General features: G+C 44.8%; 2 protein-coding genes and 1 pseudogene across 3 annotated transcripts; 2 read left to right on the forward strand and 1 right to left on the reverse strand.

Annotated features, from left to right (window-relative positions):
• Positions 1-7,818: 7,818 nt before the first annotated feature.
• Positions 7,819-12,368, reverse strand: LOC125520856 (cysteine-rich receptor-like protein kinase 6). Of its 2 annotated transcripts, XM_048685891.2 has the most exons (7): positions 11,454-12,363; positions 10,366-10,494; positions 9,969-10,099; positions 9,648-9,858; positions 9,299-9,536; positions 9,070-9,220; positions 7,819-8,797 (listed from the first exon to the last, which is right to left on the reverse strand). In XM_048685891.2, the coding sequence occupies exons 1-7, from the start codon at positions 12,244-12,246 to the stop codon at positions 8,453-8,455; spliced, it is 1,998 nt and encodes a 665-aa protein (XP_048541848.1). In that variant the 5' UTR covers positions 12,247-12,363; the 3' UTR covers positions 7,819-8,452. The 2 variants fall into 2 exon arrangements, with proteins under 2 accessions (XP_048541848.1, XP_087392869.1); XM_087536743.1 differs by having other exon boundaries at positions 9,299-9,858; positions 11,454-12,368.
• A 6,404-nt stretch (positions 12,369-18,772) lies between these two features.
• LOC147958553 (uncharacterized) lies at positions 18,773-21,294 on the forward strand (annotated as a pseudogene).
• A 1,417-nt stretch (positions 21,295-22,711) lies between these two features.
• On the forward strand, positions 22,712-27,260 carry LOC125520857 (cysteine-rich receptor-like protein kinase 6). The gene is made up of 7 exons (XM_048685892.2): positions 22,712-23,639; positions 25,392-25,517; positions 25,627-25,751; positions 25,943-26,153; positions 26,293-26,530; positions 26,615-26,765; positions 26,851-27,260. Exons 1-7 carry the CDS (start codon positions 22,835-22,837, stop codon positions 27,160-27,162), a joined length of 1,968 nt encoding a protein of 655 aa, XP_048541849.1. The 5' UTR covers positions 22,712-22,834; the 3' UTR covers positions 27,163-27,260.
• Positions 27,261-27,758: the final 498 nt, after the last annotated feature.

The raw sequence follows: 27,758 nt of genomic DNA on the forward strand, positions 1-27,758 counted from the left end.
GATGTGGGACGGTTCAGCCTGGCAGCCCAGCCCGATGGCAACGTCGTCCTCTACATCGACCTCTTCACAGCTGACTACAGAACGACCAACGCCTACTGGGCTACGGAAACCAACGGCCAGGACTCCAACACCACCATCACCTTCGATGACCGGGGCTTCCTCAACTACACGCTTCAGAATGGCAGCGTTCACAGCTTGATTTTGCCGAACGACGGTTCCAACGTCGGCAACTACTTGCAGTACACGAGGATGGACCCTGACGGCATCGTCCGCACCTACACCCGCCCTAGAAACGGCAGTGGGGGCACGCCTTGGACAGTGTCGGGAGCACTCCCCGATGAGGGAGGCTGCAACAGGGCAATGTCCTCGAGGCAAGGCTTGTGCAGCCCAGGGTCTTACTGCGTGGAGACGAAAGAGCGGCTCAGTTGCCTGTGCCCCAGAGGGGACACCTATGTCGACGTGCAGCACAGGACAGCGGCTGCCGGAGTTCGACCCACGTAGCTGCTGCGGTGAGAACAGTGACTCCAACGAGTTCTCGCTCGCCGAGATGCCTAACACCACCTGGGAGATCTCGGTGTACCACAAGAAGTACCAGTTGGTCACGGAGGAGCAGTGCATGAACTACTACCTCAACCACTGCTACTGCGCGGCCGCGTGCGCCGAGGTGGGGGCGCTCACATACGGTCGGCAGGCGGACGATGTCGCTGTTAGAATTTATCTCTACTTTGTAATCTCAACTAACATATCTTTCTCTCTCTCGTAGCTATCGAGGATACCTCTTGTAACGATCATATCTTTCTCTCTCTCTCGTAGCTATCGAGGATGCCTCTTGTAACGATCTGAATCCAAAGCGATTGGTCTCTCCAACTTGTAAGCCAAGGCACGGCTGTCTTGCTTCATATCAATATAAACCAAACGCGGCTCCTCATCGAGGAGTAGGAACGCTTCCGATTCTTACATGGTATCAAAGCTACCTCTTTCTATACATCTACCACACAACAAAACCCTAAAACCACATCAACACCGCCTCCATGTCTTCATCTACGGCTGTCGCCCTCAACCTTGGTGCGCCACCATCCGAGAAGCTTGCACGGGGAAACTACATCCTCCGGAAGGCGCAGGTGCTTCCGGCTCTGTGAGGTGCGCAGGTGACCGGGCTCCTGGACAACACCGACGCCGCTCCACCCAAGACCGTGGAGATCACACAGGCAGATAAAACTACTGCCGCGGCGCCAAATCCCCTATATGGACCCTGGATCGCCAAAGATCAACGGGTTCTGTCATACTTACTAAACTCTATGTCTCCAGAAATCCTTGCATAGGTTGTGGGGAAGGAGTCCACCTTCGAGCTGTGGACTATGGTGACAATGCTCTTCGCCTCCCAATCGCAGTCCCGGATTACTAATCTGAGGATCGCGATCACCAACACCAAGAAGGGCAGCATGTCAAGCACTGCCTACATGGCGAAGATGAAAAGTCTTGGAGACGAACTAGCAGCTGCTGGTCGTCCGGTGTCAGACACTAAGATGGTAGATTACATCCTTGCGGGACTTGACCGTGACTATGATTCTGTAGTTGCAGCCATCGGCGCCGTCAAGAACATGATCACACCCGACGACCTCTTCGCCCAAATTTCTGCCTTTAACCAAAGGATAGAGATGTTGGGGGATTCTTCTTCAAGTGGCTTCCATACATCAGCAAACGCGGCCTACAGAGGTCGCCCTCAAGCTCGCGGGAAATCGTATCACGGGCGAGGTGGAAGGGGCCGTGGCCATGGAGATCGCCCCTCCTCTCCTGCTGGTGGTGGCGGTAGCTACAGAGGACGCCCTCGTCATCAACAACAGCAGCAACAGCGTGACCAGCAGCCGCGGCGTGATTACCCCGAGTGCCAGATTTGTCTCAAACATTATCCACGGGCGCGCGAGTATGCTGGTGGCGCTATGAAGATGGTGATCAGGAAGAAAAAGGAGCACATGCAGCAACCTATGGTGTGGATACCAATTGGTATGCTGACACCGGTGCCACAAATCATATCACCAGTGAGCTCGACAAGCCGACAATGCAAGAGAAGTACAATGGAGGCGACCAAATTCACACGGCAAGCGGATCTGGTATGGCAATTGCACATGTTGGTAGTTCAATCGTTAAAAACCCCATTAGAGATTTGCATCTGAAAAATATATTACATGTCCCTGAATCATCCATAAATCTTCTTTCCGTTCACCGATTCACTCTCGACAACCATGTTCTCATAGAGTTCTATCCTTATTTTTTCTTGGTTAAGGACTTGGCCACGAGGAGAATCATTCTTAGAGGACGGTGTGAGGAAGGTCTCTACCCACTCATATCATCATCACTGTCATCATGGTCCAATAAACAAGCACATGCTGTCACCAAGCCATCCTCAACAAAGTGGCATAGTCGCTTGGGTCATCCATCGTCTGTCATAGTTAGATATGTGCTCAGCAAGAATAAGCTCTCATATGAGCCTAGTGTTGAGTCGGTTTGTGATCCATGTCAATAAGCCAAAAGTCATCAATTGCCGTACCCTATCTCTACTAGTGTATCCACTGCACTAGCTCCCACATCAGTTGGCAGATTTTCTTACTATGTTAGCTTCATTGATGATTACAGTAAATTTACTTAGATTTACTTTCTAAAGAAAAGATCCGATGTATTCCAAGTTTTTATCAATTTCCAAAATCTTGTTGAACACAAACTTAGCTCCAAAATCATTGCTATGCAAACAGATTGGGGTGGTGAGTATGAGAAGCTCAATTTTTTCTTCCAAAAACATGGTATCTCTCATCATGTTTCTTGTCCCCATGCTCATAAGCAAAACGGATCTGCTGAAAGGAAGCATCGACACATTGTTGATGTAGGCCTTGCTTTGCTAGCAAATGCATCTATGTCACTCAAGTTCTGGGATGAAGCCTTCTTAACTGCCACCTATCTCATCAACTTGCTTCCTAGTAAGGTCATCAAGTTTGAAACACCCATCACACGTCTTCTTGGCATTATACCAAATTATACGTCTCTTCGTATCTTTGGTTGTGCTTGTTGGCCAAATCTCAGGCCTTATAACACGCTAAACTTGCGTTTCGTTTAAAGAGATGTGTGTTCTTAGGATATAGTCCAATGCATAGAGTAAAATGTTTAGATGTTCCTACGGGAAGAGTTTACATATCCAGGGATGTCGTTTTTGATGAGTCCATTTTCCCATTTGCATATCTTCATCCTAATGCCGGTGCCCTTCTTCGAAAGGAGATTCTTCTCCTTCCTCAAAATCTTAGGAGTTTTGATCATGGGGGCGACAATTGTACTAACCAAAATGCTGATAATTCTGCTGGTGCCAGCTCTGCTTTTATGCCTGTGCAGGTCGGTGAAAACGGTGAAGAAAATGGTGGACAAAATGATCAAAACCATGTGGTATTTCATGCACCGCAAGAGGACAAACTTGGCGCGGAAAACGGAGGCGATCTGGCGGCGCCCACAACTCCTGTGCGCCAATCAGCCTCGGATCGCAGGGCGAGATCCGCCTCGGATCATGTTCTGGACAGACGCGGGCGGGAGTCCTGCCCGATCCAGCCGCGCGTCGCCACGTCGCCATCAAGCGGGCCCGAATCTGCCTCGCGGTCCACCCGCATGCAGGTTACAGTGGATGTGGGATCGCCTGCAACTGCAGATTCTGTGGCCACCAATGCAACCTCCGCAGGATCGGCCACACAGGATTCTGCAGGATCATCTGCGCCGGCGCATGCAGCAGATCCATCTGGATCTTCTGTGAACAGCTCTCCTGTCTTCAGGCATACACAACCAACAACATCTACACGAGTGATGACACGGTTGCAAAAGGTATAAAGAATCCAAAAATCCATACTGATGGCACTATACGATATGGAATGTTGTGTATTCTAGGTGAACCGAGAACACTGAATGATGCACTAGATGATCCGAGGTGGAAGAAGGCAATGGATGAGGAATATTTTGCACTTATGAAGAACAAGACTTGGCATCTTGTGCCTGGTCAGAGAGGTAAAAACATTATTGATTGTAAATGGGTGTATAGAATAAAAAACAAGGCAGATGGATCTATTGACAGGTACAAGGCATGTCTAGTTGCAAGGGGCTTCAAACAACGCTATGGTATAGATTATGAAGATACCTTTAGCCCTGTTGTGAAAGCTGCAACTATAAGACTTGTTTTAGCTATTGTTGTATTCAGGGGCTGGAGTTTGAGACAGCTAGATGTACAGAATGTGTTCTTGCATGGCGTTCTGGAAGAGGAGGTCTACATGAGACAGCCACTAGGGTATGTAGACAAGAAAACTTCACATTATGTGTGCAAACTTGACAAGGCATTATATGGGTTGAAACAAGCACCTAGAGCATGGTATGCTAGGCTGAGTTCTCAGTTAAAGTGTCTTGGCTTCATTGCATCAAAGGCTGATACATCTTTGTTTATTTATAACAAGGCAAAGGTACTCATTTTTGTGCTCATATATGTTGGTGACATTATTGTTGCAAGCTCCTCACAGAATGCTACTAATGCACTTATGCATGACCTGAGCTCAGAATTTGCCTTGAAGAATCTAGGAGATTTGAATTTCTTCTTAGGCATTGAGGTCAAGAAAACTCAAGATGGCATAGTGTTGAATGAGGAAAAATATGCAAATGAACTTCTTGCTCGTATGGGAATGAAAAACTGCAAGCCTGCCTCCACACCGTTATCTTCCCCAGAAAAACTCTCAGCATATGAAGGAGAGCCTCTTCAGGAGGAAGAAAATACAATTTACAGAATTGTTGTGGGAGCACTGCAATATCTAACACTCACACGTCTAGATATATCCTTGCTGTTAACAAAGTTTGTCAGTATTTGCATGCTCTTACTACTGCTCATGGGACAACTGTCAAGAGGATTGTGAGATATGTAAAGCATACATTGGGATTGGGACTTAATTTCAGGTGTTCTAATTCTACACTTGTTAGTGCATTTTCGGATGCTGACTAGGCAGATTGCAGTGATGACAGGAAATCAAATGGAGGCTTTGCAGTATTTTTTGGTTCCAATCTTATTTCCTGTAGTGCAAGGAAACAAGCTACTATGTCCAGATCAAGCACAGAAGTTGAATATAAATCTCTAGCAAATGCTACTGCAGAAATCATTTGGTTAGAGTCACTACTTGAGGAATTGGGAATCAAACTAAATCGTATCTCATGCCTATGGTGTGATAACTTGAGAGCCACATATTTATCTGCAAATCCAGTCTTCTATGCAAGGACTAAACATATTGAAATTGATTTTCATTTTGTGCGAGAAAGGGTTGCAAAGAAGAAACTTGAGGTATGGTTCATCCCTTCGAAAGATCAAGTAGCAGATGGCTTCACCAAGGCATTACCAGCAAAACCATTTGAAGAGTTCAAGAGTAAACTAAACTTAGGATAGTTGAGATTAAGGGAATGTGTTAGAATTTATCTCTACTTTGTAATCTCAACCAACATATCTTTCTCTCTCGCTCTCTCTCTCTCGTAGCTATCCAGGATACCTCTTGTAACGACCTGAATCCAAAGTGATCGGTCTCTCCAACTTGTAAGCCAAGGCACGGCTGTTCTGCCTCATATCAATATAAACCAAACGCGGCTCCTCATCGAGGAGTAGGAACGCTTCCGATTCTTACCATCACGACGAAGACACTGATCAAAGTGCGGAATACTTCTTACACAGAAGACGGACCGTCGGTGAGAAGGAGAAAGACACTAAGTCCCTACAAGATCGTCACGGTTTGCATGTCCTGTCTCCTTTTGATCACCACCGGCGGCCTCGTGGCACAACATTACCTCGTCAGGAACAGTGGTAGCCAGCGGCTGTTGAACTCCGGTGTGAGAGTATTCAGCTGGAAGGAGCTCTACCAAGCCACCAATGGCTTCGAGAGTCTGCTGGGCAAAGGGAGCTTCGGGGAGGTCTACAAAGGGACCATAAGATTGCCGCAGCCGCATCTCATCACGGTGAAGAAGCTCACCGACTCCAATGGGTACAGCGAGCAGGAGTTCACAAACGAGGTGCAGTCCATCGGGCAGATCCACCACCGGAACCTGGTCCGTATGATCGGCTACTGCAAAGAGGGCAGACACCGAATGTTGGTCTTCGAGTTCATGACGGGCGGGTCGCTCCCAGAATTTCGAATTTCGTTTTGCAAAATTTACCGGGCCTGGGTGAAATGGGCGAAATTCGGTTTTTCGGATTTATCTCGGAAAATTCCGGACGAAAATGCCAAATCAAAATTTAAAATTTAAACAAAAATTGATAGAATTATGGCCAGATTTAAAATAAACCAGTGGAAAAACCATACAATCCACGCATCAAAACATTATAGACCAGATTTGAACAAGCTCTACGCCTAAGTGCATCCTCCATCTCATGTGGCCGGCCTCCATGGTGTTTCTGCCGTCAACAGCGTCGCCCCATCACAGTTGCGACATTGTGCCTCCATGGGAAAGAAGAACGGGGAGGAGAGCTTGAGGAGGAGCAGCGTTGGAGGAGGAGGCTATGCAGAGGTGGTTCGCCGGAGGAGAAGTAGGGTGGCCCGTGGTTGAGCGCTGGAGGAGGAGGATGCCGCCGCCGCAAAGTGGAGTCGAGGTGGGGAAAAGAACGAAGGTTAGGGTTAGGAGACGCTCGGTTGCAGCGTTTATACGGTTGGGGGGGGGGGGGGGGTATTTCCGGGCTATTTTGGACCATGGGCTGGCCCGAACATTCAAATGAGGCCGAATTTTCTGACCGGTTTGTACTCATACCGGGCCCAAACGAAACGGGCGAATTTTGGACGAAATTTCTTTTTATCGGACGAAATCCAAATCTCTGCTCGCTCCACACAGCGTTCTCTTCGCCGAGCAAGCGAAGCGGCCCCCGTGGTTCTGGCGTGTTGAGGCCGCCCTCGCCATCGCTTGGGTGCCGGCTCGAGTACCTCCACGACGGCTGCAGCACCCCTATCATCCACTGCGACATCAAGCCCGACAACATCCTGCTGGACGACCGTGGCATCCTGAGGATCACCGACTTCGGTATCTCCAAGCTGTTGGGGAGCCAGCAAGTGCACACCACGGTGACCAACGTCAGGAGCACCAGAGGGTACATCACGCCCGAGTGGCTCCGCAGCGATGCGCGTGTGGACACCAAGGCGGGCGTATACAGCTTCGGCGTCATGCTACTAGAGATGATTTGCTGCTGGAGGTGCCAGGAGCGGGTGGTGCATGACAGGTTGTCGGCAGGCGCGGGAGATGACGACGAGACAGTCATGCTGTTCGGTTGGGCGGCGCAGCTGGTGGTAGCACGGAGGACGGAGCTGATGTTGGATGGTGACCTGGACGTTGAGACCATGGTGGACAAGCAGAGGATGGAGCAGTTTGCGCGCGGCGCTCTGGTGCATGGAGCCGAACCCGCTGCTGCGGCCAACCATGCACCAAGTGGTGCAAATGCTGGAGACCAGGAATCGGACTCAGGTTCAGGCACTTCCTGACCCTCCGGACTGTTACATAGAGTCCTCACATTTGATTCCTCAGCTCAAGATTGAATGAGATGTGGATCAGAGTCCTTGCTAGTATTTTGATTGAACAATTTAGATTGATCTAAATTATGTTTCCACGTTGGATAGTAGTCATTGATCTAATTTTGTGTTCCCCACAAAAAAAAAGATCTATTTTTGTGTTACATGTGGATCGTGTATCCAAAGATGGCCAATTAATCCGAATAAGCTATCAGCACGTATGACAAACGAATCGGATAGCATCACAGCCAGTCACATGTATTTTTAAGCATATATCTGAAACAACACATGAATAGCTATTTTCCATTTCTCTTATTCTCTTTTGAACGAGTATTTGACAAAAAACTACCACATATTTAAGTTGTTGTTCCACTGAACTACAACTTTTTAAAAAATGACCAAAAACTACCACCTTTTCTAATACCCCGCACCACCCCTCAAGCGGCGGCAAAGGGAAGGGATAGATGTGCAGCGGCGACCTTGGTGGCTAGGGCTGGGTTCCGCCCCAGTCGTTCGAGTGGGTGAGCGACGTAGTGGCAGGCTGTTTGATGTTGGTCAGTCTCCCAGATATAGGATGCCATGTGGAATATGTACTTCTAACTTTCTGATCCAATGTGATGAAGGTGCGTGCACATGCAACTCTGCTAAACTCACTGACATACATATCTTATTTTTTATCACAGCTGACCAGCAGTATGAACTCTATGTTTGTTACTGAATTATTACCATACAATGCCCCTCTGGGCAGTCGAGAAGAGTGATCCATCTTACGGCTTGTACAAGTACATAAATAAGTTCAACCATACCAAATGCATACACAGAAATACCATTGTCTAACTCAATAGACGATGAAGATTTTTGTTTCCCTACAACAACAATAGGAAACTTGTTCTTGTTCATTATTTTGAAACTTATCTTGGTTCTGGATCTGTTATCGACATCTCATTCGGTGACATTGCATTCGACTTGGATGTTGAATCATTGACACCTCCTGGGTATGATCGGGAATACATGTCTGAGACAATGTCGCCACCCATCTCTACGTAGAATGCCGGCTTCAATGGAGGTTGAGATGGGACCGTGTTGCTATCCAGCATGATATTGATTGTTGATATAGTTGGCCTGTAAGCAGGGTCTTCCTGAACGCATGATAGTCCAATGTGAACACATCTCAAAATCTCGTCCTGCGAGGAATCGCCACTCATGTATGGGTCCATCATCTCCATAACTGATTTCATTGTCCAGTGTTCCCATATCTGCATCCATAAGAGTACTAGTTAATATCCTCCTGCATCTGATTGATATCGCTATAGTTTATAACTTTCCCTACTCATGTTAGCAAAATTGCTTATATTAATGGTGCAAAATTGGCACAATTCTTAGTGGTGTTTTGAAAACATATTTTGTACTACCATATTCACTGGAAAACTGTCAAAGTTAAATGGGATAAATTATTGAGCGTAAGGAGTATCGTTTACAGATTATCAACAGATTGGTCAGATATTCTATAAACTGTCTAAGCACTCACGAGACTCGGCAGATCAACAGATTGGTCAGAATTGTAGGAGTCACTATTTTTCCTTCCTGTGAGGATCTCCAACATCAACACACCAAAGCTATATATGTCCGACTTTATAGAATACTGCCCACGTAGAGCATATTCTGGTGCCATGTATCCACTGAAATATCATGGACAACTTTATAAGAATTGATGATGTTTCATGCAAAATCATACAATGAATATTAACAGTACTTACTATGTTCCAACAACTCGATTTGTGGTGTCTTGTGATTGATCCCCTCCAAAAAGCCTTGCCAAGCCAAAGTCCGAAATCTTTGGATTCATGTCTGCATCCAAGAGGATGTTACTTGCCTTTAGATCCCGGTGAACTATCTTCAACAGGGAATCTTCATGCAGATATTGCAATCCACGAGCAATTCCATTTATTATCGTGAATCTCTTCCCCCAATGTAACTCTTTGCGTTTCTCGGAATCTGTTTGTCCAGTGAGATAAAAAAAATTAGAGTTATGACCTTCGGATGGATACCATGATTTTTTCCCGCAAATATAGGAATATGGTCGAGTAATTGTATTTTGCACTGTACCGAAAAGAAAGGTGTCCAGACTTCTGTTCGGCATGCATTCATAGACAAGAAGCTTCTCGTCCTCCTGCAAGCAGACGCCAATAAGCCTCACGAGGTTTTTATGCTGAAGATTGGCAATTAAGACTAGCTCATTTTTTAGTTCCCCTATTCCCTGCCGAGAACTCTGAGAGAGGCGTTTCACTGCTATATCTTGACCATTAGGAAGGGAGCCCTGTGGAGTTTAACATGTCGGTAAATAAGTTAAAAAATGTTGGTAATTAAATTTAGTAATCGACAAAACAAGACATAGGAATCTGGATGGTACCACAAAAGTGTCAATACCTTGTAAACTGCACCAAATCCTCCTTCACCAAGCTTACGATTTTCGTGAAAGTTATCTGTGGCAGTTCGTATTGTTGGTAGATCAATAATAAGTGATTCAATACTATCAATGCCCTCCACATGAGATCCATCTGCCACAGAAGAGAAAACATTTCAACATGTCTGAACTACGAGTATGTACGTGAGGTATAAAACAACTGAAATTACTGTGGCTGTAATTAAGCAATGACAAGTAACTATAGGTACGCTGTAGTAAACGGTGGTGGTGCAGTGTCATTAATCACAACTGGGTGCACACAGGTGAAAAGTACTAATCAATCTCATATAGTCCATCCAGTGCCACAAATGACCTATGACAATATTTCAATCAGTGATTTAAGTCTTTTGGAGGACTTACATGCCAGTAAGTTTTTACTTTTTGTCCTCCTCCTCCAGCAACAAAAGCACGCCACAATGCTCACAAGTAGAGCTGCCACTGAAGGTAGCACAATTGCAAGAATTTTACCGGTTTCATTACTCTTCTTACCTGCAAATAGAAGCAAAATTCTCCTCATATCTGAGAGTCTCTGAAAATGTTACTTAATTACAAGCAAGCTAATAAAAATTGGAACCATTGCTTGTGAACATATTAACTTTTGTTCTCAAATGAAATAATATGTTAAAAGAGCGTCTTCTTGTAGATAAGGGTCATGAACATTTTTATGTCAAGGGTGGTTGCAATCAAGTTAAGGATATTGAGGTATGTATAATTATTGTATATTTATAGTTACCATTTTTTCGCACATGCAAATGTACACTTCTCAGCATGTTCTATCTTCTAACGCATTACCTTTACAGGACAAACTTCCCTTTTGACAAGCTTGTGGTTGGGAGAAAGAAAAACAAACAAGACTAGTTACTTAGGAAAACTACCATGAATTTCCCATGTCATCCATAAGAAACTGAATAGGCACATAATTTTGGTAATTTTTTGGGATAATTCCATGTAGTGAGCAGTTCAAGAGTAAGTTATATTAGAGTATTAGACACACGTATATCAATCAACAAAAATAGCCACTGACATGTTTTGTTCACAATTACTCAATATTAATACTTTTTTAAGGTATTCTTCCTAATTTCTCAATGAACCACTAAAAATATAATGAGAATAAATCAGGGGAATTGTTCACAGCAAACAGGTTTGTCTGTACTGAGCAATCATACAGTGCTACATTTCTCCGATAGTGACAACAATTTATGACACGAAAAATATTCATCTTCAGTAATTGATTCCATGGAAAATGTTGCATGTGCAAACAGAAGAGTTCTACTAAAAGCTACTACTAAGAAGTGAAAGTTATTCGTAGTGCAGCAAGAGAAAGATAAATGGTCACCCGCAAAAAAAAAAGATATATGGTCGACAACCAGTTATTTGTGCAAGTGGAGTATACATATTGCAAGTACAAAAAAGAAAAGGGAAATGCAAGATTGAGTGAGTTAACACACCAGCCGAGGTGCCCGGCAGCTGCAGCATGATGGCGCCGTTGTAGAACGGGTATACCTCATACCGCACGCTGCATCGCAGGCCGGTGATCCTGGCGCCCCGCGTATTCGGGATGAAGACGCGCGGCATCTCGGCAATGGTGGCGGCAAGGCAAGCGCGGCACTGCCCAGGCGTCAGGTCAGGCGTGCACCACACCATGCTGTAGATATTGGGGTAGGTATCGTCGAAGCCGATGGTCCCGGTGGCGAACTTCCTCGCCGAGTTTATGGTTTCGACGTACTCGGCCATGGAGCCGAGGAGCTTGTAGACGGTTGCGTTGAACTGGCTGACGTCGGAGGTGACGTTCTGGGCGTTGTAGAGCTGCACCTCCTGGTCGTCGGAGTTGGTGCGCGCGACGAGCAGGTCCCTGTCGGAGAAGCCGACGAGGCAGATGTCGTAGAAGATGGCGGCGCCCCTGTTGTAGGGGCAGAGCTTCTGCGCGTCCCTGAAGGTGGCGGCGATGCAGTCTTGGCAGGCGGAGGCGTTCTGATCGCCGCGGCATACCCCGATGGCGTACACCTTGTCCGGCGCGTCGCCGTTCACGGCGGTGGCGAAGAGGGCAGGGGACGTGGAGACGTTGGTGGGTAGGGCCGCGGCCACCAGGCCGAGGTTGTGCTGGTATCTGCTGTTGGCCGTGTAGTTAGCAGTTGCGTTGCCGCATGCCTCCCACGGTATGCCAGCCGCGAGCTCGAGGGTCGTCAGCAGGCCGGCAACCGCCAAGGCGACGGCGACGACATGGCCGCGCATGCACATCATCGTGCTCGCGCGCACGGCGCGCTAAGCTATGGGTACGGGCGGCAGTGCAGTAGGTACAGTTGAAGCGACGAAGCAGGAAGAAATGGGCGCGCGTGCTTGGACGAGGATGAGGTAGGGTATACTTGTATGGTGGTGGTGGGGAAGCAAGCCATGGGGATAGGGCGCCCCCTGCTTGAGGTAGGAGTAGGACGTGCATTGACTTGACTTGCTGGCTGGACAGCTGGTGGCTTAGCGGTCCTGTTGGGTTGAGTGAGAAAAAGGCAGCCTTCGCTGTTGTGGGCCATGGTATTGGAATCAACCGACCGGCTTCATGTGGACAGACAGCTCCATGGATGGCAACGTCCTATGACTGAGTCAGTGTAGTACAATGCAATTTATCTCAACAACACTGTAATTATTATTATTTCCAAGTTCTTCGTGGTACCATATATGACAGTAGATACTACGCTTGATCATACAGTTCGCAATATAAAAGAAGCCAGTTTAGCAATTTTGTGAGTTACTATGCATAATACTAAGATGGCAAGGGGATGGTTTAGCGAATAAAAGCAAGACAATTGAGCTCTAAAATAAATACCAATAACTTTTCATAGGCCTAACTAATGACTTATGGTAGCTTGTCAAAGTTTCAGAATGTTCCCCCGCAAAAAAGTACTCATCAGGTTTTTTGGTGCATCTGGAAGGAACGGAACACCTGCATCTTCAGGGATACGGAGCTACAAGTGGAGCAGGTTCTTGATCTATTGATCGATGAACCTAGGCAATGGGCGCTGGCCGGCGGCCGGCACCTTAACTGGGAGGAGTAGCATTTCGGCTCCCTTTTTCTTTTCTTCTTCTTTTGATCGCTGCTATGTTGCTTGCGGTCATCCCTGTACAGTTGGCTTCCAGCCGCCCTTCCGCTTAATGGAATCACAGTTCTCCTGTGCTCTTTCAAAAAAAGTACTCACCAGAGGTTTCGGAATGGTAGCTGGAGCAATATCCAAAAGTACTCGCCAGAGGTTTGCCAATTTGCACATGATGAAGCATTTAGCAAAAGCTTAAATTCTTAGCTATTTTTAAAACCATGTGATTATGCAACATGCCTTCAGCTGAAGACGAGCATGTCTAAACCATACTTAGGTGTTCCTCACAACAACAACAGCAACAACAACAACAACAACAACAACAACAACAACAACAACAACAACAACAACAACAACAACAACAACAACAACAACCAAAAACTAAGGTGTTTGTGTCACTACAATGAAGCCCACAGGTAGGCATGGCTGCATGGACAAGTAGCGCAAAGAATCGAAATCTTCTCATATGATATGAGTCAGTCCACATACAATGGAATGGCACCTTAACTTTCAAAAGTTTGGGCCACTTCCGTCATATCATCAGTTTAGTCATATTCTAGAACCGAAGAGAAACTATGCCCCTCCAATTGGTTGCTTTTTTGCACTCTTGCTCCCCTTTCACACCAGCCTTGTGCCTTGTGTCTGAGGTAATCTTACCACTGAAGCTAGTATTTGCACTTACCTTCTTTTCAAAAGATATTACTAACCAATATCATCGCAAATAATAAAAAAACCCAACATGTAGAAAAATGTGTTTAGTGCTGAGAGATCTCCGACACATATAACAACCTATAGGATCGGGCGCGAGCAATTCAACATGTGGACCCCGCTATGTCAAATCAACAAGGCTGGTCATAGTGGGAGTAATATAGGTAGTAACATAAATGCCACATAAGCAAAAATGATGAGGTGGCAAGCAGTTAATGAGGAGAGATGTAAATAAAGTAACATAATATGTTACCATCACATAGCGATTCCCAATGCAAAATGAGTCCACAAAATAATAAATAAAAACATCTATGTTACCACATATATGACACTACCCACTATGAAAGTAGTACCAAAAACTAGTAACATATGCATGTTACTAGTCTAAGTTACTCTCCACTATGACTAGCCTAACAGTCTAGTCCACCAAAATTGTAGGAAAAATCGTCGTGCGTACAATTGGCAGACTAATGCAGGGAAACGGCAAACGATGGTCACCACCAGGGAATAGTCTTTAGGGTGAACAGTGAACAATGGACTCATAAATACAAGAGGGACTAATAAGAAGTAGAAAATATATGCTCCATTGTCATGTCAGCTATCACCTGGTCAACAATTTTGACGGACTACCGGAAGATAATTGACATGCTGGCCAATGGCTGCTGCGTACTGTTTAGAAGCAGTCAAGGAAGGTTAATTACCGTGGGGCCACAATGTCGACAAAACCCATATTGACGGCCACATGCCCACATCGAGCTCCACGTGAACAGAAAAGTCTTTATTTATTTGGCTAAAGTCGACGCGTGCCCACATCGAGCTCCACGTGAACAGAAAGGATGTTCTAACTTAGTGAAAATTCTTAGCTAAATTACCAATATTTTTGTTATAGAGAAGTAAAGTTACAAAGTAACATGCACAAACTTACTAAAGGAGTAAGGCGTTTCGGTGCCCAGGCTCATCTGCACCTGGTTAGAAAAAAAAGTAAAAAAATTCAAAACAAATTCAAAAAATTACAATTTTTTTTGTGTGGTAGACAATTTGATGCGTGAGACCCACTCCAAATTTCATGTCATTTGGACATCTGAGCAGCTCTTAGCAAAAAAGACAAATCGGGTCAAAACAATACATGAACAGTAAACATTTTTACATAACCCCAATTTGTCTTTTTTGTTGAGAGCTGCTCAGGTGTCCAAATGACTTGATATTTGGAGCGGGTATCACGCATCAAATTGTCTACCATACAAAATAAATTTGGAATTTTTTGATTTTTTTCTAGTATTTGTTTTGATTTTTTTTGTCAGCACGGGTGCAGATGAGCTCGGGTGCAGAGATGGATTTTCGGTATTTTACGTCAAAAAGTAAACTTTTTAAGGCGATATATCTAAGGGAAAATACAACTCTCACCTTAACGGTACATTAGTCATCTTAGATTGTGCACCGCGACCAAAGTGGAGGAGAAAACTAGAAACTTAATTTTTATTTGTTAATTAATAGTATTGCATGCAATAAACTGACCGCTGCATGCCGTGCTAGATAGTCTCAAGTCATTGAAAGCTTGCACGCCACACATCTCTTATTGGTTTATTTTTTTATTCATGTCAAGAAACAAGAAACGAGGTGTGAATTAATGCACCGTGCCTAAGCGTTTTGTGAAATTTGGTGTTTATAATGTGCCTAAGGCTGGTCACAATGGGCAGGAACATAAGCTAGTAACCTACATAGTTTCCTAGACTATGTTACTACCTCCATAGTGGGTAGGAACATGTATATAATGTCATGCAGCGATGTATTTATTAGGATATAGACTCATTGTTTTTTGAGTGTGTGATGTTCCGGTAACTTAACTAGTTACCACAATCACCTCTCTCTTCATTAAATATGTGCCACATAAGCAAACTTGTATTGGAGTGTGTGATGTTATTCCTAAGTTCCTACCCATTGTGACCAGCGTACGAAGGGAGTATAATTGAACAGTTCATCAGCATTAATATTGGGAAATGGCTACACATACTCGAACAAAGAGAACCACAATAAATGCATGAGTAAGAATTAAGTACCTCTCTCCCTCTCTCTCTCTCTTTCTCTCTCCCTTCTTTTCCATGTGAGCTTCAATCGACGAATCATGCAACCCTAGTTCCCTTTACACCCACACTTTAATTAATCTTTCTATGGCAACAGGTGTGATAGGCTATCACTTGATCAACTATTTTCTTTAATCTTGCAATCTAGAGAACGCTGAATTACAAAAAAAACACCAATATTTATGTTGGAAAATAATGTTACTAGACAAATAGATTCCTAGCCCATTCTCAAATTCTTTGCTTGTTCTGCGGGCATCGGAAAATTGAAGGGGGTTCTTGCAGGATGTTTCCCACAAAATATTGTTAGTCATTGGGGCTTGAATGCATAGGCTGTGGCCAATCTCGGTTTGGATGAGTCTGTTCGAATGTGTGGTGGTCAGATAGGTTGATCATGATCTTCGTCTCATTGGCTTTGGCTTGGCACTCTTGTGCAAGCTCAGATGAGGTTCCTTGATGTCATGTTCCTCTGGTCACTATCCCCAAGTTCTAGTGTCTTCTTCGTTTTTGGCTTTTGTTCTTTGGGTTTCTCTTGATTTTTTATCGGGGTTTGTGGTTTTCAGCCGAGTTTTCTTATAAACTGGGCCACTCTATATTTCTTCCTTTTCTAACTTAATGAAACCGACAAAGCTCCTACCTTGCATTGTCTAGTAGTATCGTTTAGAAGGAAAACATGCAGGGTTAATTACATTGAGGGTACAATAATGACAAGATCAATATGGGCGGCCGCAGGACCATAGTGAGCTTCGCAATTGGAAGTCTTTGCCAAGACAATGCTTCATGGGGCCACTTGCAATATGGCTGCATAAGAGCATAGCTAATAATACCCAACTGTTGGCTCTGTCTCATGTCTATAGCCTATTTTAGAGCTACTTTCATCAAATCGTCAATCTTATCATATTCTACAATGATGAAGTGGTATGCTCATCCAATTCCTGACTTTTGGATTCCTACTTTCCTTCCCATAAGCCTTATCTCTTCAGAGGTACTGTTGCGATATATTCAAGTTTGCATCCCACTTACTCTATTTTATTCTTCTTTGGATCCAATTACTAAAATATGCCTGAAAACATGCCACTAGCCCGTAAGTAAACTGTAAGCTAAACAGCTGGAGATTTAGAGGGCAGATAATGATACTTACGCCGACTTACTAAGAGTATAAATCTAAAAACATGACTACACTTCTTGAATTTAACAATGTCTATTATTAAAATTATCGACAGGAATATATCTGTGTTGCTTGTTTTCAAGTGTCCATTATCATGTTTTCTATCAGTCGCTAAGAATTTTTGCCGAGAACTAATTTTTGCAGTCTAGAAAGAGTTGGGTTCTTTCTAACATCGACAAGAGAGAGATACAAAATAGTAATGTAATCATTGCTATTTTACAAATTACATTTGGAGAAAATTGACTTGAGTTGTTGGCTAGTGACTACGGCATTACTAGTGTACTATTTGGAAGGGAATCAAGCAAGGGTTAATTTCCATGTGGGGTCACAGAATCGACAAGCTATAGAGACAGCTAGGGACCATGGTATCTGTGAAAAAAATATCTTGGCCAAGTCAATGTCTCACATGCAAATTCTATGGTTCTTCCTGATCATGTCCTTTTTGAAGGCGGTGTTTTGGTGTATGTGGCCACATCTTATCCCGGTGTCGGGTAGATGGTTCGCTTGACGTAGGAAAAGTTTTTTGCTAGCTTGCGCGTGGTGGTTTGATTTGTCGGAGCTAGCCAAAGCTTTACATATTGTTTGCCGTTTTTATTTTATTCTTCGTAAACTGATGATGATTAGACTCAATTCCCTGGAACCCACTACTGAGTTCTATACTTCTTTAAGTGCCAGAAACACTTGACTTATGCCAAAAACAATCAACAAAGGTTTCGATGTGTGTTGTACTGGACAAACCATCATTTCGAGCTTTCCCAAAGTGTTTTTCTACACACTTGACAACGAGTATGTCGTATGTTTTTCCGGGCACTCAACACCGTTTGAGTTATATTATGGTGGATGTGTGCTGGTGGACAAAAATACCGTACCATTAAAAAAACATGGTTCATCAAGAAAATTATAAGAACCAATGTTTAAAGTGATGACCATTTTATTTAAGTTTTATTATTTTGCATATGTGACCTTAGGGCATCTCCATTGGCAACCCGTAAATTTTCTCCCGCATCCGGCCGTGGCTCGGGGTGGGGGGGGAGGGGGGGACCAGTCCGCCGACACAGATGCGAGGGGCCGCAATCCAACCGTGCCGCATACATCTCAAACTCTTTTTCAACAAACCGGATGAAATTCATGCGAAGACGGTCGGATTTCATATAAACATGACGGATTTCATATAAACATGACATATTTCATATAACTGGACGAAAATGTTAACATTTTGGACACATTTTTAACTAAAAACGATACCAGACTAAAGAATAAACTAGTCTACGGCCGTGCCGGCGGATATCCATTCCGAAGACATGGATACCCTTACTAGTCTACTGTCGGTCGCGGCGGGTCTCCATTGTCGTCCCCATGTGCGGCAGCTGTGAGCCCCGGAGGTATATGCTTCAGTGCAAAGGACGGCTTGCTTCTCCACTGCTCATCAGAGTGGAACCGCCGGCTGATACTTCAGCCGGAGGGGAAGGGTCCCCAAGCTGCATGGATGAAAGTTGGTTTTTGAGTTAGGGGACGGCGGTTGACTGCGAGAGGGCAAGACACCGTCTGTGTACGCCAGTGTCGCCTCAGCGGTGGCCTTCATGGGACCCAAGCGGCAGCGGCCTCCCGTGTTCTACTTCTCCTCGATGATAGCGGCGGGCGTGGACGCGTTGGCCGCAGACTCTTCGATCTTCGTGCAACGAACTTCTTTCTCTGCCGGCATGGCGCAGCTACACGAGCGTTGACGGCGGATGGCGCGGTCGCAGGCACGGTATGACACGGCGTCGCCCACGACAGCAACGATGCCCGTGCCGGCCTGGAGCAACTCGCCACTCCTCCGTGAGCTGGCTTGGAGCGGCGAGTTGCTGAACCACGCGCCGGCTTGGGGCGGCAACTTGCTCCGCCGGACTAGGCGAGGGAGACGGAGCGCCGAGCTGCCTCATTCGTATCCGGCGGGCCACCCAGCCGGCTTTTATGTCGAAGAACAGCTCTTTCTGCTTGTTGGATGCCATCGAAAGGGCGGATAAAATGGTGGAATGAGGAGATGGGGAGCGGTGGAGTGGTGCGATTCTTGCTGGGCGTCTGGCCTCCTTTAAATAGCGGGCGGACGGGAGGAGCTTGCCCGGTGTTGTGTTCAATGCCACCCGCTCATGAACAAAAGTGTGGCCGGAGTAGGTTTCTCGGCTTCCACGTGGCTTTAATGGAGGTGTCTGAAACACGGCGAGGAGGCGTGTTTAGCCGGGCGTATAGCGGTTGGCGCCCTCGGCCGATGCAACGTTTCAATGGCGGAGGTAGTGAGAGGTCGTGTCCGCTCTGAGTCGTCTTCAATGTGCACCGGCGCGCTCTGCAGCGGCATGAATGCGGGCAGCTGGCGCAGGGCGGGAACGCGCACGACCTAGGGAGAGGGGTTTTGGGTGGGCCAGTGTGATCAGAAGCGGGCTTGGGAGCGGTCCGGACGCCCGTAAAGTTTCCCACGTTTGTCTCTGGTTTGCGGGAGAAAACACGTCTAGAAGTGCTGCTGACCGATACGGGCCCGCGTTGGATGGCTTGCGTCGTCCGGACAGCGCGATCCGGACGTATGCGGGCGGTTTGCGGGTCGCCATTGGAAATGCCCTAAATTGGTGCCCACTAGCTGATTTTTCCACTACTTTCTTTTTGCAAAAAGAACAAATGCCATATATTAAGTAGCATAAACCTTTAAAAAACACCTTTACAGAATATTGAAAAATACATCCAATTTTGACTATGCTCAGTTATGCCCATAAACAGGTGCGGTACATGTCATGTCACTTGCAGGCGGGATCCATGACATGTCATGTCATTAAACCAAATTTGAGGTTTAATAATCGTTTTATCCTCAGATCGTTGAATCTTCTCCGCCACAAAGCCATATACTCAGTTCCCCGCAAAAAAAAAGGTTAACTTTTTAGTTGCATAGTATGCAATGACTGAGACAGCTAAAGTGGTAGGGTTTAGCCTACGGACCCAGGAACCATTGTGTATTTCGCTTAGCGGAGGGGAACATTTGGTTCCTGGGTATATATGTACCTTATATGCAAAAAGAAATAGTAATTCAGTAAAAAGTCAAAATTTCTAAAAATATTTTAGATAAAAGCTTGACTTTCTATTGTACTAGTTAGAAAAGTTAAAAAACATAAAATTCCTCTTTGACTTCTTTTAGAAAAAACAAAAATTTTCCTCAATATAGCGTGAATAGTGACCTATAATAGTAAATAAATTTTGTTTTTTTCACTATGAAGTCAACGTAGTTCTTTTTTATGAAAATTTATATACTAGTGTGCAAGTAAGTCAAGTTTATTTTAAAAATAGTTTGTTAACTATTTTGACTTTTTGTTTAACTATTAAAAGCAAATCCCCATATAGGGTACATATGTACTCAGAAACCATTGGATATTTTCCTTAGCCTACGGCCTATGTACACTTCCAAAGCTCCTTCGTCCGCTTACGTTTGACCGTCTTATGAATAGTATTGCCACAAAAAGCACCATGTAGGACTACGCTTCAGTCAATAGTTGCTCCATGCTTAGGGCATCTCAAACGTCATGCATCAAAACGTACGCTTCAAACGTCCGCGCATAGCGGGTAGGGGAGCGGCCATCCAACCATGTGCTTAAAATATCCATCCATATCCTCCTCCTTCAAGAAAGAAAGTTAGGGTTTCTGCCTCTCGCCGGCGCCGCCGCAGGTCCGCCTCGTCTCCGGTGGTCCTAGGGCCATGGGGGCGCGGTGGATCCTGCCAAGGGCCGGTGGGAGGGCTCGGAGGGCTCCGTTTCCAGTCGTTTTTTTCTGTCTTGTTAGCGTTTGTGTCATGCTCAGGAAGGCGAGACGGCGGTGGCTCCCTGAAGATGGAATAAAGGTCTCCCCGTCTAGCCCCCGTTCCGGCGGTGCATCTAGCATCGTTGGTGGGCGTGTGGAGGTGTGTCTCCGGCGGATCTATCTTTGGTGGATTTGCTCGGATCTCGTCGTTGTTCGTCTACGTTCGTGTGTCTTCGAGTTGAATCCTTCCGACCTACGTTATTCTTCATCGGCGGCGGTTGCTGTTCTGGTGCGCTGGTCCTATGGGGCCTTAACACGACGACTTCCCGACTGTCTACTACAACAAGTTGTGCCCAACTCCGGCGATGGAGGGGTGATGACGGCGGCGCGCCTTCGGCTCGCTTCAGTGCTTGTAGTCATCGCTAGGTGGTCTACGGATCTGGATGTAATTTTTATTTCTGGTGTTCGTTGTACTGCCATGATTGAAGATGAATAGATTGGAAGTTTTTTCGCAAAAAAATATCCATCCATATTTTAAATGGATATTTCACAAACAAACCAAATTTATGCAAACATGATTAAACTTAAGCAAGTTTCATATAGTACATGCAAATCAGACGCTATCTAACAAGTTCAACTAAAATTAAAAAACTAAATTAAATTACGCGAGTTACCTAGTGGTGACCTCGTAGGCATGGCCTGCGAGGCCGCTGGCACCTCCGTTGTCGTCGTCGATGTCGTTGCCGTCCTTCCAGCGTCGGATGGCCTCACAGGGTCGCGGCAGCCCTGATCGACCGCCGCTGTGTGCTCGTGGTGAAGCCTATCATAACCCTTGGATCAGATATTTTGAAACAAGATAAATGGATTTAGGTAGGACTCAATAATTTCTGAACAACTAAGCACCAAGAACTACTTTACAATAGATCAAGCACAAACGCATGTGTAGAACCAGATGAACCCCATGTTATGTGAGAACATGTTTCCTTTTTCCTAATTTGGTTTCAAGGAACTAGTCCCTCCATTCATAAATTTAAGTCTTTTTTAAAAATTCCAATAAAAGACTACATATAGAGCAAAATGAGTGAATCTACACTCTAAAATATGTCTATATACATCCGTATGTAGTTTGTATTGAAATCTCTAAAATGACTTATATTTCGAAAACGAAGGGAGTATTTGTTTTATTGTGTTCTAGATCGATCTATTATAAAAGTTAATCAAGAGTACACAACACCTCCCACGTAATAAAAGTTACATCGAGGGTTTTAGACCACCGAATGACCACTACGGCCGCCAAAACGAGCCGCTTCGTGCACGCGTCCGCAAGGACACGTGCCCTGGAGCTACAGACATTGTCATTCATTCCATGAATAGATATGAAGCAACCGATATGTCGCAGCACCTCTGAGGACTAAAACCCTAACATAAACTACTAGCCGAAGCAAAGGTACCGGGATCCCCTCCCCGCCATTGGCAGCCGGAGCGGCCGACAAAGGGGAGGTGAATCCATGGGCTCGCCAGCGAGGCTTGGATGGGAGAGTTTGCCCTAGCCACTGAGGGGTAGGGGAGAAAACGCTTGGAGAAAAAGTTCCAAGCAACAACTGTTTGAGCTTGCACTGTTATAAATACTCCCTCCATTGAAAAATAATTGTAGTTCTAGCTTTGATTTGGAATAAGTCAAACTTGTCTAAGTTTATGTTGTAAATTTTCCGCAAAAAAGGTTTATGTTTAGATGTTGATTTATTTATATATATAAATTTGGCCATATACATAGATTAAGATAAGAGCAAATAGGTCATCATCTGAGGTAGGAAAACCTCTTGTATCATGGGATATTTTTCCCCGGTGTCGCCTTCAAATGTCCTTCCAATGCGCGCACCCTCCACACACACAAGTCCACAAAACTTAATTGGCAGCTCTACAAATCGCCACCACCTCCTTCATTGCACAGACACCCGCCACTCCATACCTATCCGTCCACCTCTTCTTTGCCATCCCTTCGCTAGCTTCCCCGACTTAGATAGCACACGCCGACCATGCACGGCGGCGGCCGGACACTCGTTACCGTCCTGATCCTCGCCTTGTTCGCGCCACCGGCCGATGCCAGCCCTTGGCAGGTCTGCGGGAACAGCGGCACCTACACGACCGATAGCGCATACCAAGCCAGCCTCAACCGAATGGCCGACACTCTCCCGGACAACGCCTCCTCCTTGCCCACCCTCTTCGCCACCGGCGCCATGGGCGCCGGCCCCAACCAAACGGTGTACGCCCTCGCGCTCTGCCGCGGCGACTTTGACGCCAGCTTTGGCTGTCTCGTATGCCTCAAGTCGGGCTTCAAGGACGGGCAGGTGCTCTGTGATTCCGACATGGACGTCACCATGTTCTACGACAACTGCCACGTCCGTTATTCCAACCGGAACTTCCTCGCGTCCACCAACAACTCGCAGCAGCATGCCTTCTTCAGTAGCTCCCCCTCCCTTGCCTCCTCAGTCGCCGCCCGCTTCAAGACTTTCGTCACCAAGCTCCTCAACGCCACCGCTGATTACGCAGTGGTGGCCAACTCGACCAGAAAGTTCGCCACCGGTGAGATGGACGTTGACAGGGACTACTTCGGCGGACAATTCGACAAGATCTCTTCGTTGGCACAGTGCACGCCGGACCTGACGTCGGCGCAGTGCCGTGCATGCCTGGCGGCGGCCATGTCGGGGATGCCCCGGCTGGTATTCCCTTCCAACCGCACGGGAGCGAGGGTGGTTGGCGAGCGCTGCGGCTTGCGTTTCGACGTATTTCCCTTCTATGACGGCAAACCCATGGTGCGGTTGCAAGTTGGGGGACCAGGAGGTGAGTTGCACGTGCAACACTCATGTCTTGTTGTACCCATTTGTTGACTAATTTCGGTAAACGAAAAATTGGCTTTTCACTTGTTCGTAGATACACTTTTTTTTGGTTCGTAGATACACCGACATTCTAGAAAGTGTAAGTAGTACTCCCTCCATTCTAAAATAAAATAAGTATCGTGGTTTTAGTGGAGTATATACATATTTGAAGTGAATACTCTGTCACACCATTTTTTTTATGAATAATTAATGTTTTTCATGAAATATTTTCGAATTTTAGCATAATTTATATATACATGTGAAAGTAGGGCCTTGTCTAAAACACTATATGTATATGTGCACAGGTAGCTTTCTAGTTTTACTACTCCCTCCTTCCTAAAATATAAGGCGCGATTGACTTTTTACGGTCTTTGATGCATGACTTTGACCACTAATATATATCAAAGTATATGGATTGAACATGTATAAATGGCATCGTCGTATTTGTCTTGCAAAACAATTTTATTTCATATGTATGTATGTATACTATTTTATAGACATACAATATACATGAAAATCATAGTCAAAGTTGTGCAATGAAGACCCGAAAAGTCAAAGCACGCCTTATATTTTGGGAAGGAGGGAGTAGTAATCATGTAAGTGGGAAGTAGGTATGGTGCGCTTATTATAAATATATTTTTTATAATTATCATTTTTATAAAAATAACTCTACTGATATATAAACAAAGTACTGTGTGATTGCTATTTTAATTTCGTAAATGACATCTATATATGAAAGGAGGTGGCATAGAACATCTCACTTTTTTTTATTAGTATTCATGTACGCTGCACAAATTAAGGTCACAAGAAACGACTATAAATTCTCAAGAGAGAACTATATTGTATAAAAACAAATGAGATTCATCGTCAAATTTAGTACTCCCTCCGCTTGTGTTTATAAGACGGGCACTAGTATTTAGGTCTTTGGTTTAACTAGGGAAACATGTATTATGTATTTTATAAAAACAAATGAGATTCATCGTCAAATTTAGTTTCTAACAATAAATTTCTTGTGGCATATTATACATATTTTATTAGTCAAATAGAAGAACTTAAAATGGGTGCTTTATATATACTCCTGCTGTCCCTCAACTAATTATGTCCATTTACAACTAAAAAAATGTCCATTTACAAAACCTGTACCTAGGTTAAATTAATAGAAGCAGTAGCATAACTGCATGCCCTTTCACCGAAACTCAAAATGGTACCAAACCTGATACAAAAAATAGCAATCTTTAGGTTTACAAGCCTGATTGGTTTCTTCCAATATTTTCCATCCCAAAATTTCGACAGCCAAATAAAGTTGAGGCATGCGGAAGTACAGCCCCCTCCCCACTTCCACAAATTAAAAAGGGCAATTTTGTCTTTTACTCACAAATTTGACCATCATACCCTCCCAGTTGAAGGGGTACGTTTAATCTTCATCCTTGATTCACTTAGGGGGGTGTCGTGAAGCAGAAGTGAATAAAGTTCAGCATTCGACTGACTTATTCTTTAAATTTTGGTATTCCTACACTTCTGCTTGGAAATGAAATTGGGAGAAACTTTTAGTCACGAACCAAACAGTATCCAAAGTTCCTAGCCAAAATTACTTATTTTTTGCGGGAACCTAACCAAAATTACTGCCTGCACTGAATTTGGTGATACAAAGGCAAAGAACCAAACACGCACTATTTAGCGCATTATATTTACTTGGATCTCTTTTAATAAATTTCAGGAAAAACGAAGGCCACTCTAGCTGTCGTAATTGTACTTGCAATATTGGGTGGACTAGTCGTAGTCACACTAATTGGCCTTTTTTTCTGGCGGAAGAAGAGGTCACAAAGAAAAGCATCACTCTTTGGTAAGCCCATATGATGTAGCGACAATACAACCATAAATGTCTTATACTTATTATCATATCCTTTAAAAAAAATCTACTTGTGGTACTTATTGTTCTCTGATGGCTGCAGTAAATGTAGATGACATGGAAAGTTTTGAGTCCATCTTTATTAGTCTGTCCACACTACAATCGGCAACAAGCAACTTTGATGAAAAGAACAAACTTGGTGAAGGAGGATTTGGTGCTGTTTATAAGGTATAGTGTTCTTGTTTTTGAAAATTTTATAGGTTGTTCTGCTTGTATATATCTAACCAAACACGTGTTGAGATTGGAATTTTAATTTTAAAACTACAATCAAATATTGAACTTAATAAGCGGGGCAGCACTTGTGGTTGCTGGCCAAGTACAATGATCTTCTTGAGAACAGATTTTTGTTGCTTGCTCAGGGTGCCCTCCCAAATGGACAAGAAGTGGCAGTGAAGAAGCTTTGTCAGATCTCAAAACAAGGTGTAGGACAAATGAAGAATGAGCTAGCTTTAATAGCTAAGCTGCAGCACAAGAATCTAGTTAGGCTTGTCGGTGTATGCTTGGAAGGAGGAGAACATTTGCTTGTGTACGAGTACATGCCAAACAGAAGCCTAGATATCTTTTTGTTCGGTACTTCTCATCCTCTGCTTCGTTAGATATCAGAGTTAATTCTTGGGGCACAGCATAATTTACTTCCTGGAAAGTGAGTGGAGGGGAAGTCATTTAGAACTTCTTCTTAACTAAAATAAGTGTCCTTTTTTCATGCTAGATCCTGAAAGTGGCAAACAACTTGACTGGGGAGCACGATGCAGAATACTGAATGGTATTGCCAGAGGCCTGCAGTATCTCCATGAGCATTCCCAACTGAAGATAGTTCACCGGGATTTGAAAGCCAGCAACATTTTACTTGACGCAGATATGAAACCTAAGATCTCAGATTTTGGTTTGGCCAAGATCTTTACTGACGATGAAACTAGAAAAGTCACAAGCCGTGCCATCGGAACACTGTAAGATCCGAATATGCAAATTTAATATGTGCTACTATTATTATCGACGTGCCAAATGACTGAAAAATAATCTTGTCTCTGCAGTGGCTACATGTCTCCAGAGTATGCCATGCGCGGGCACTACTCTACCAAGCTAGATGTATTTAGCTTCGGCGTTCTAGTTCTGGAGATGGTAACGGGGCAAAGGAACAACTTCGCCGTCAACTCTGAGCGTTTTCAAGACCTCTTCTGTCTTGTAAGTACAATTAGCTTCGACAAGTTTCTTTTTCATCTTTTAGCTAGACTAGCTCATGCTGATGAGCGATATGAATTGCATGCAGGTTTGGAAGCACTGGGTGGAGGGAACTATCGCAGAAATAGCAGACCCCAGTTTAGGCAGGCACTACCCCAGGGGTGAGGTTCTGAAATGCATCAACATTGGGCTGCTGTGTGTCCAGCAGAAACCCACTGACCGGCCATCCATGTCATCGATCGTCGTCATGCTCGGCAGCGACACCGTCTCTCTAGAAGCTCCCTACAGGCCAGCCTATGTCTTGGATAGAAGCAGGAGCTACTCAGAGACTACTGAGCTAATCATTGAGCAGATGTCTTCGGAGACTCATTCCTCCATCACAGAGCTCGCACCAAGGTAGACATAAAGACTCGTGCGACTAGTTCACCTTGTAAAGAAACTATCTGCAAAGTACAGGCAGTCCAATAGGAACGAGTATAATACCAAATAATTACATCATATGCACAAGTGTACACCTTTCGCAGAAACAATCCTAGACCTACCACTATATTTGCTAAGTTTTGAGGGAACGCGGCAGAGCCCAGAATCAACTCGGCGATATGTTCGCCGAGTTATGTTCTCGGCTAACAGGACTCGGCTGGACACGGATCGCCAATCATTAAAACTGTTGACATCTTATTATCAGGAACTTGACGAACATTTAAGTACGTACTGCCAAGTTTTGACAGAAAGAGAACTCGGCAAACAACACCGTCAGACGAAACAGTCAGTTAACAAAGATACCACATGGCACATGGCTCTGCCGAGTTTTGGCTGATAAACTCAACAGGCGACGAATAAGACCTTGCCGCATGGCACTTCGTATTGCCAAGTCCCTTTTGTCGGCACTCGGCAAACCATTTGCCTAGTTAGAAACTTGGCAGAGTCCTATCGAATGGGAGACCGATGAGTGGCTCTACTGGTTGCCCACTTCCTACTGTCTGCCTACTTCGCGGA

This window comes from Triticum urartu, chromosome 7A, assembly GCF_056163025.1.
Source record: "Triticum urartu cultivar PI428250 chromosome 7A, HENAU_Tu73, whole genome shotgun sequence".
NCBI lineage: Eukaryota > Viridiplantae > Streptophyta > Magnoliopsida > Poales > Poaceae > Triticum > Triticum urartu.

Excerpts from the sequence above, each read along its gene's own strand:
- LOC125520857 (XM_048685892.2), top strand. The coding sequence starts at position 22,835 with ATGCACGGCGGCGGCCGGACACTCGTTACCGTCCTGATCCTCGCCTTG. Across the intron at positions 23,640-25,391 it reads GCAAGTTGGGGGACCAGGAG|GAAAAACGAAGGCCACTCTA; the intron begins GTGAGTTGCACG and ends AATAAATTTCAG. Across the intron at positions 25,518-25,626 it reads AAGAAAAGCATCACTCTTTG|TAAATGTAGATGACATGGAA; the intron begins GTAAGCCCATAT and ends TGATGGCTGCAG.
- LOC125520856 (XM_087536743.1), bottom strand. The coding sequence starts at position 12,246 with ATGATGTGCATGCGCGGCCATGTCGTCGCCGTCGCCTTGGCGGTTGCC. Across the intron at positions 9,859-9,968 it reads GATTTGGTGCAGTTTACAAG|GGCTCCCTTCCTAATGGTCA; the intron begins GTATTGACACTT and ends TAAACTCCACAG. Across the intron at positions 8,798-9,069 it reads CTGTTGATCTGCCGAGTCTC|ATATGGGAACACTGGACAAT; the intron begins GTGAGTGCTTAG and ends TTATGGATGCAG.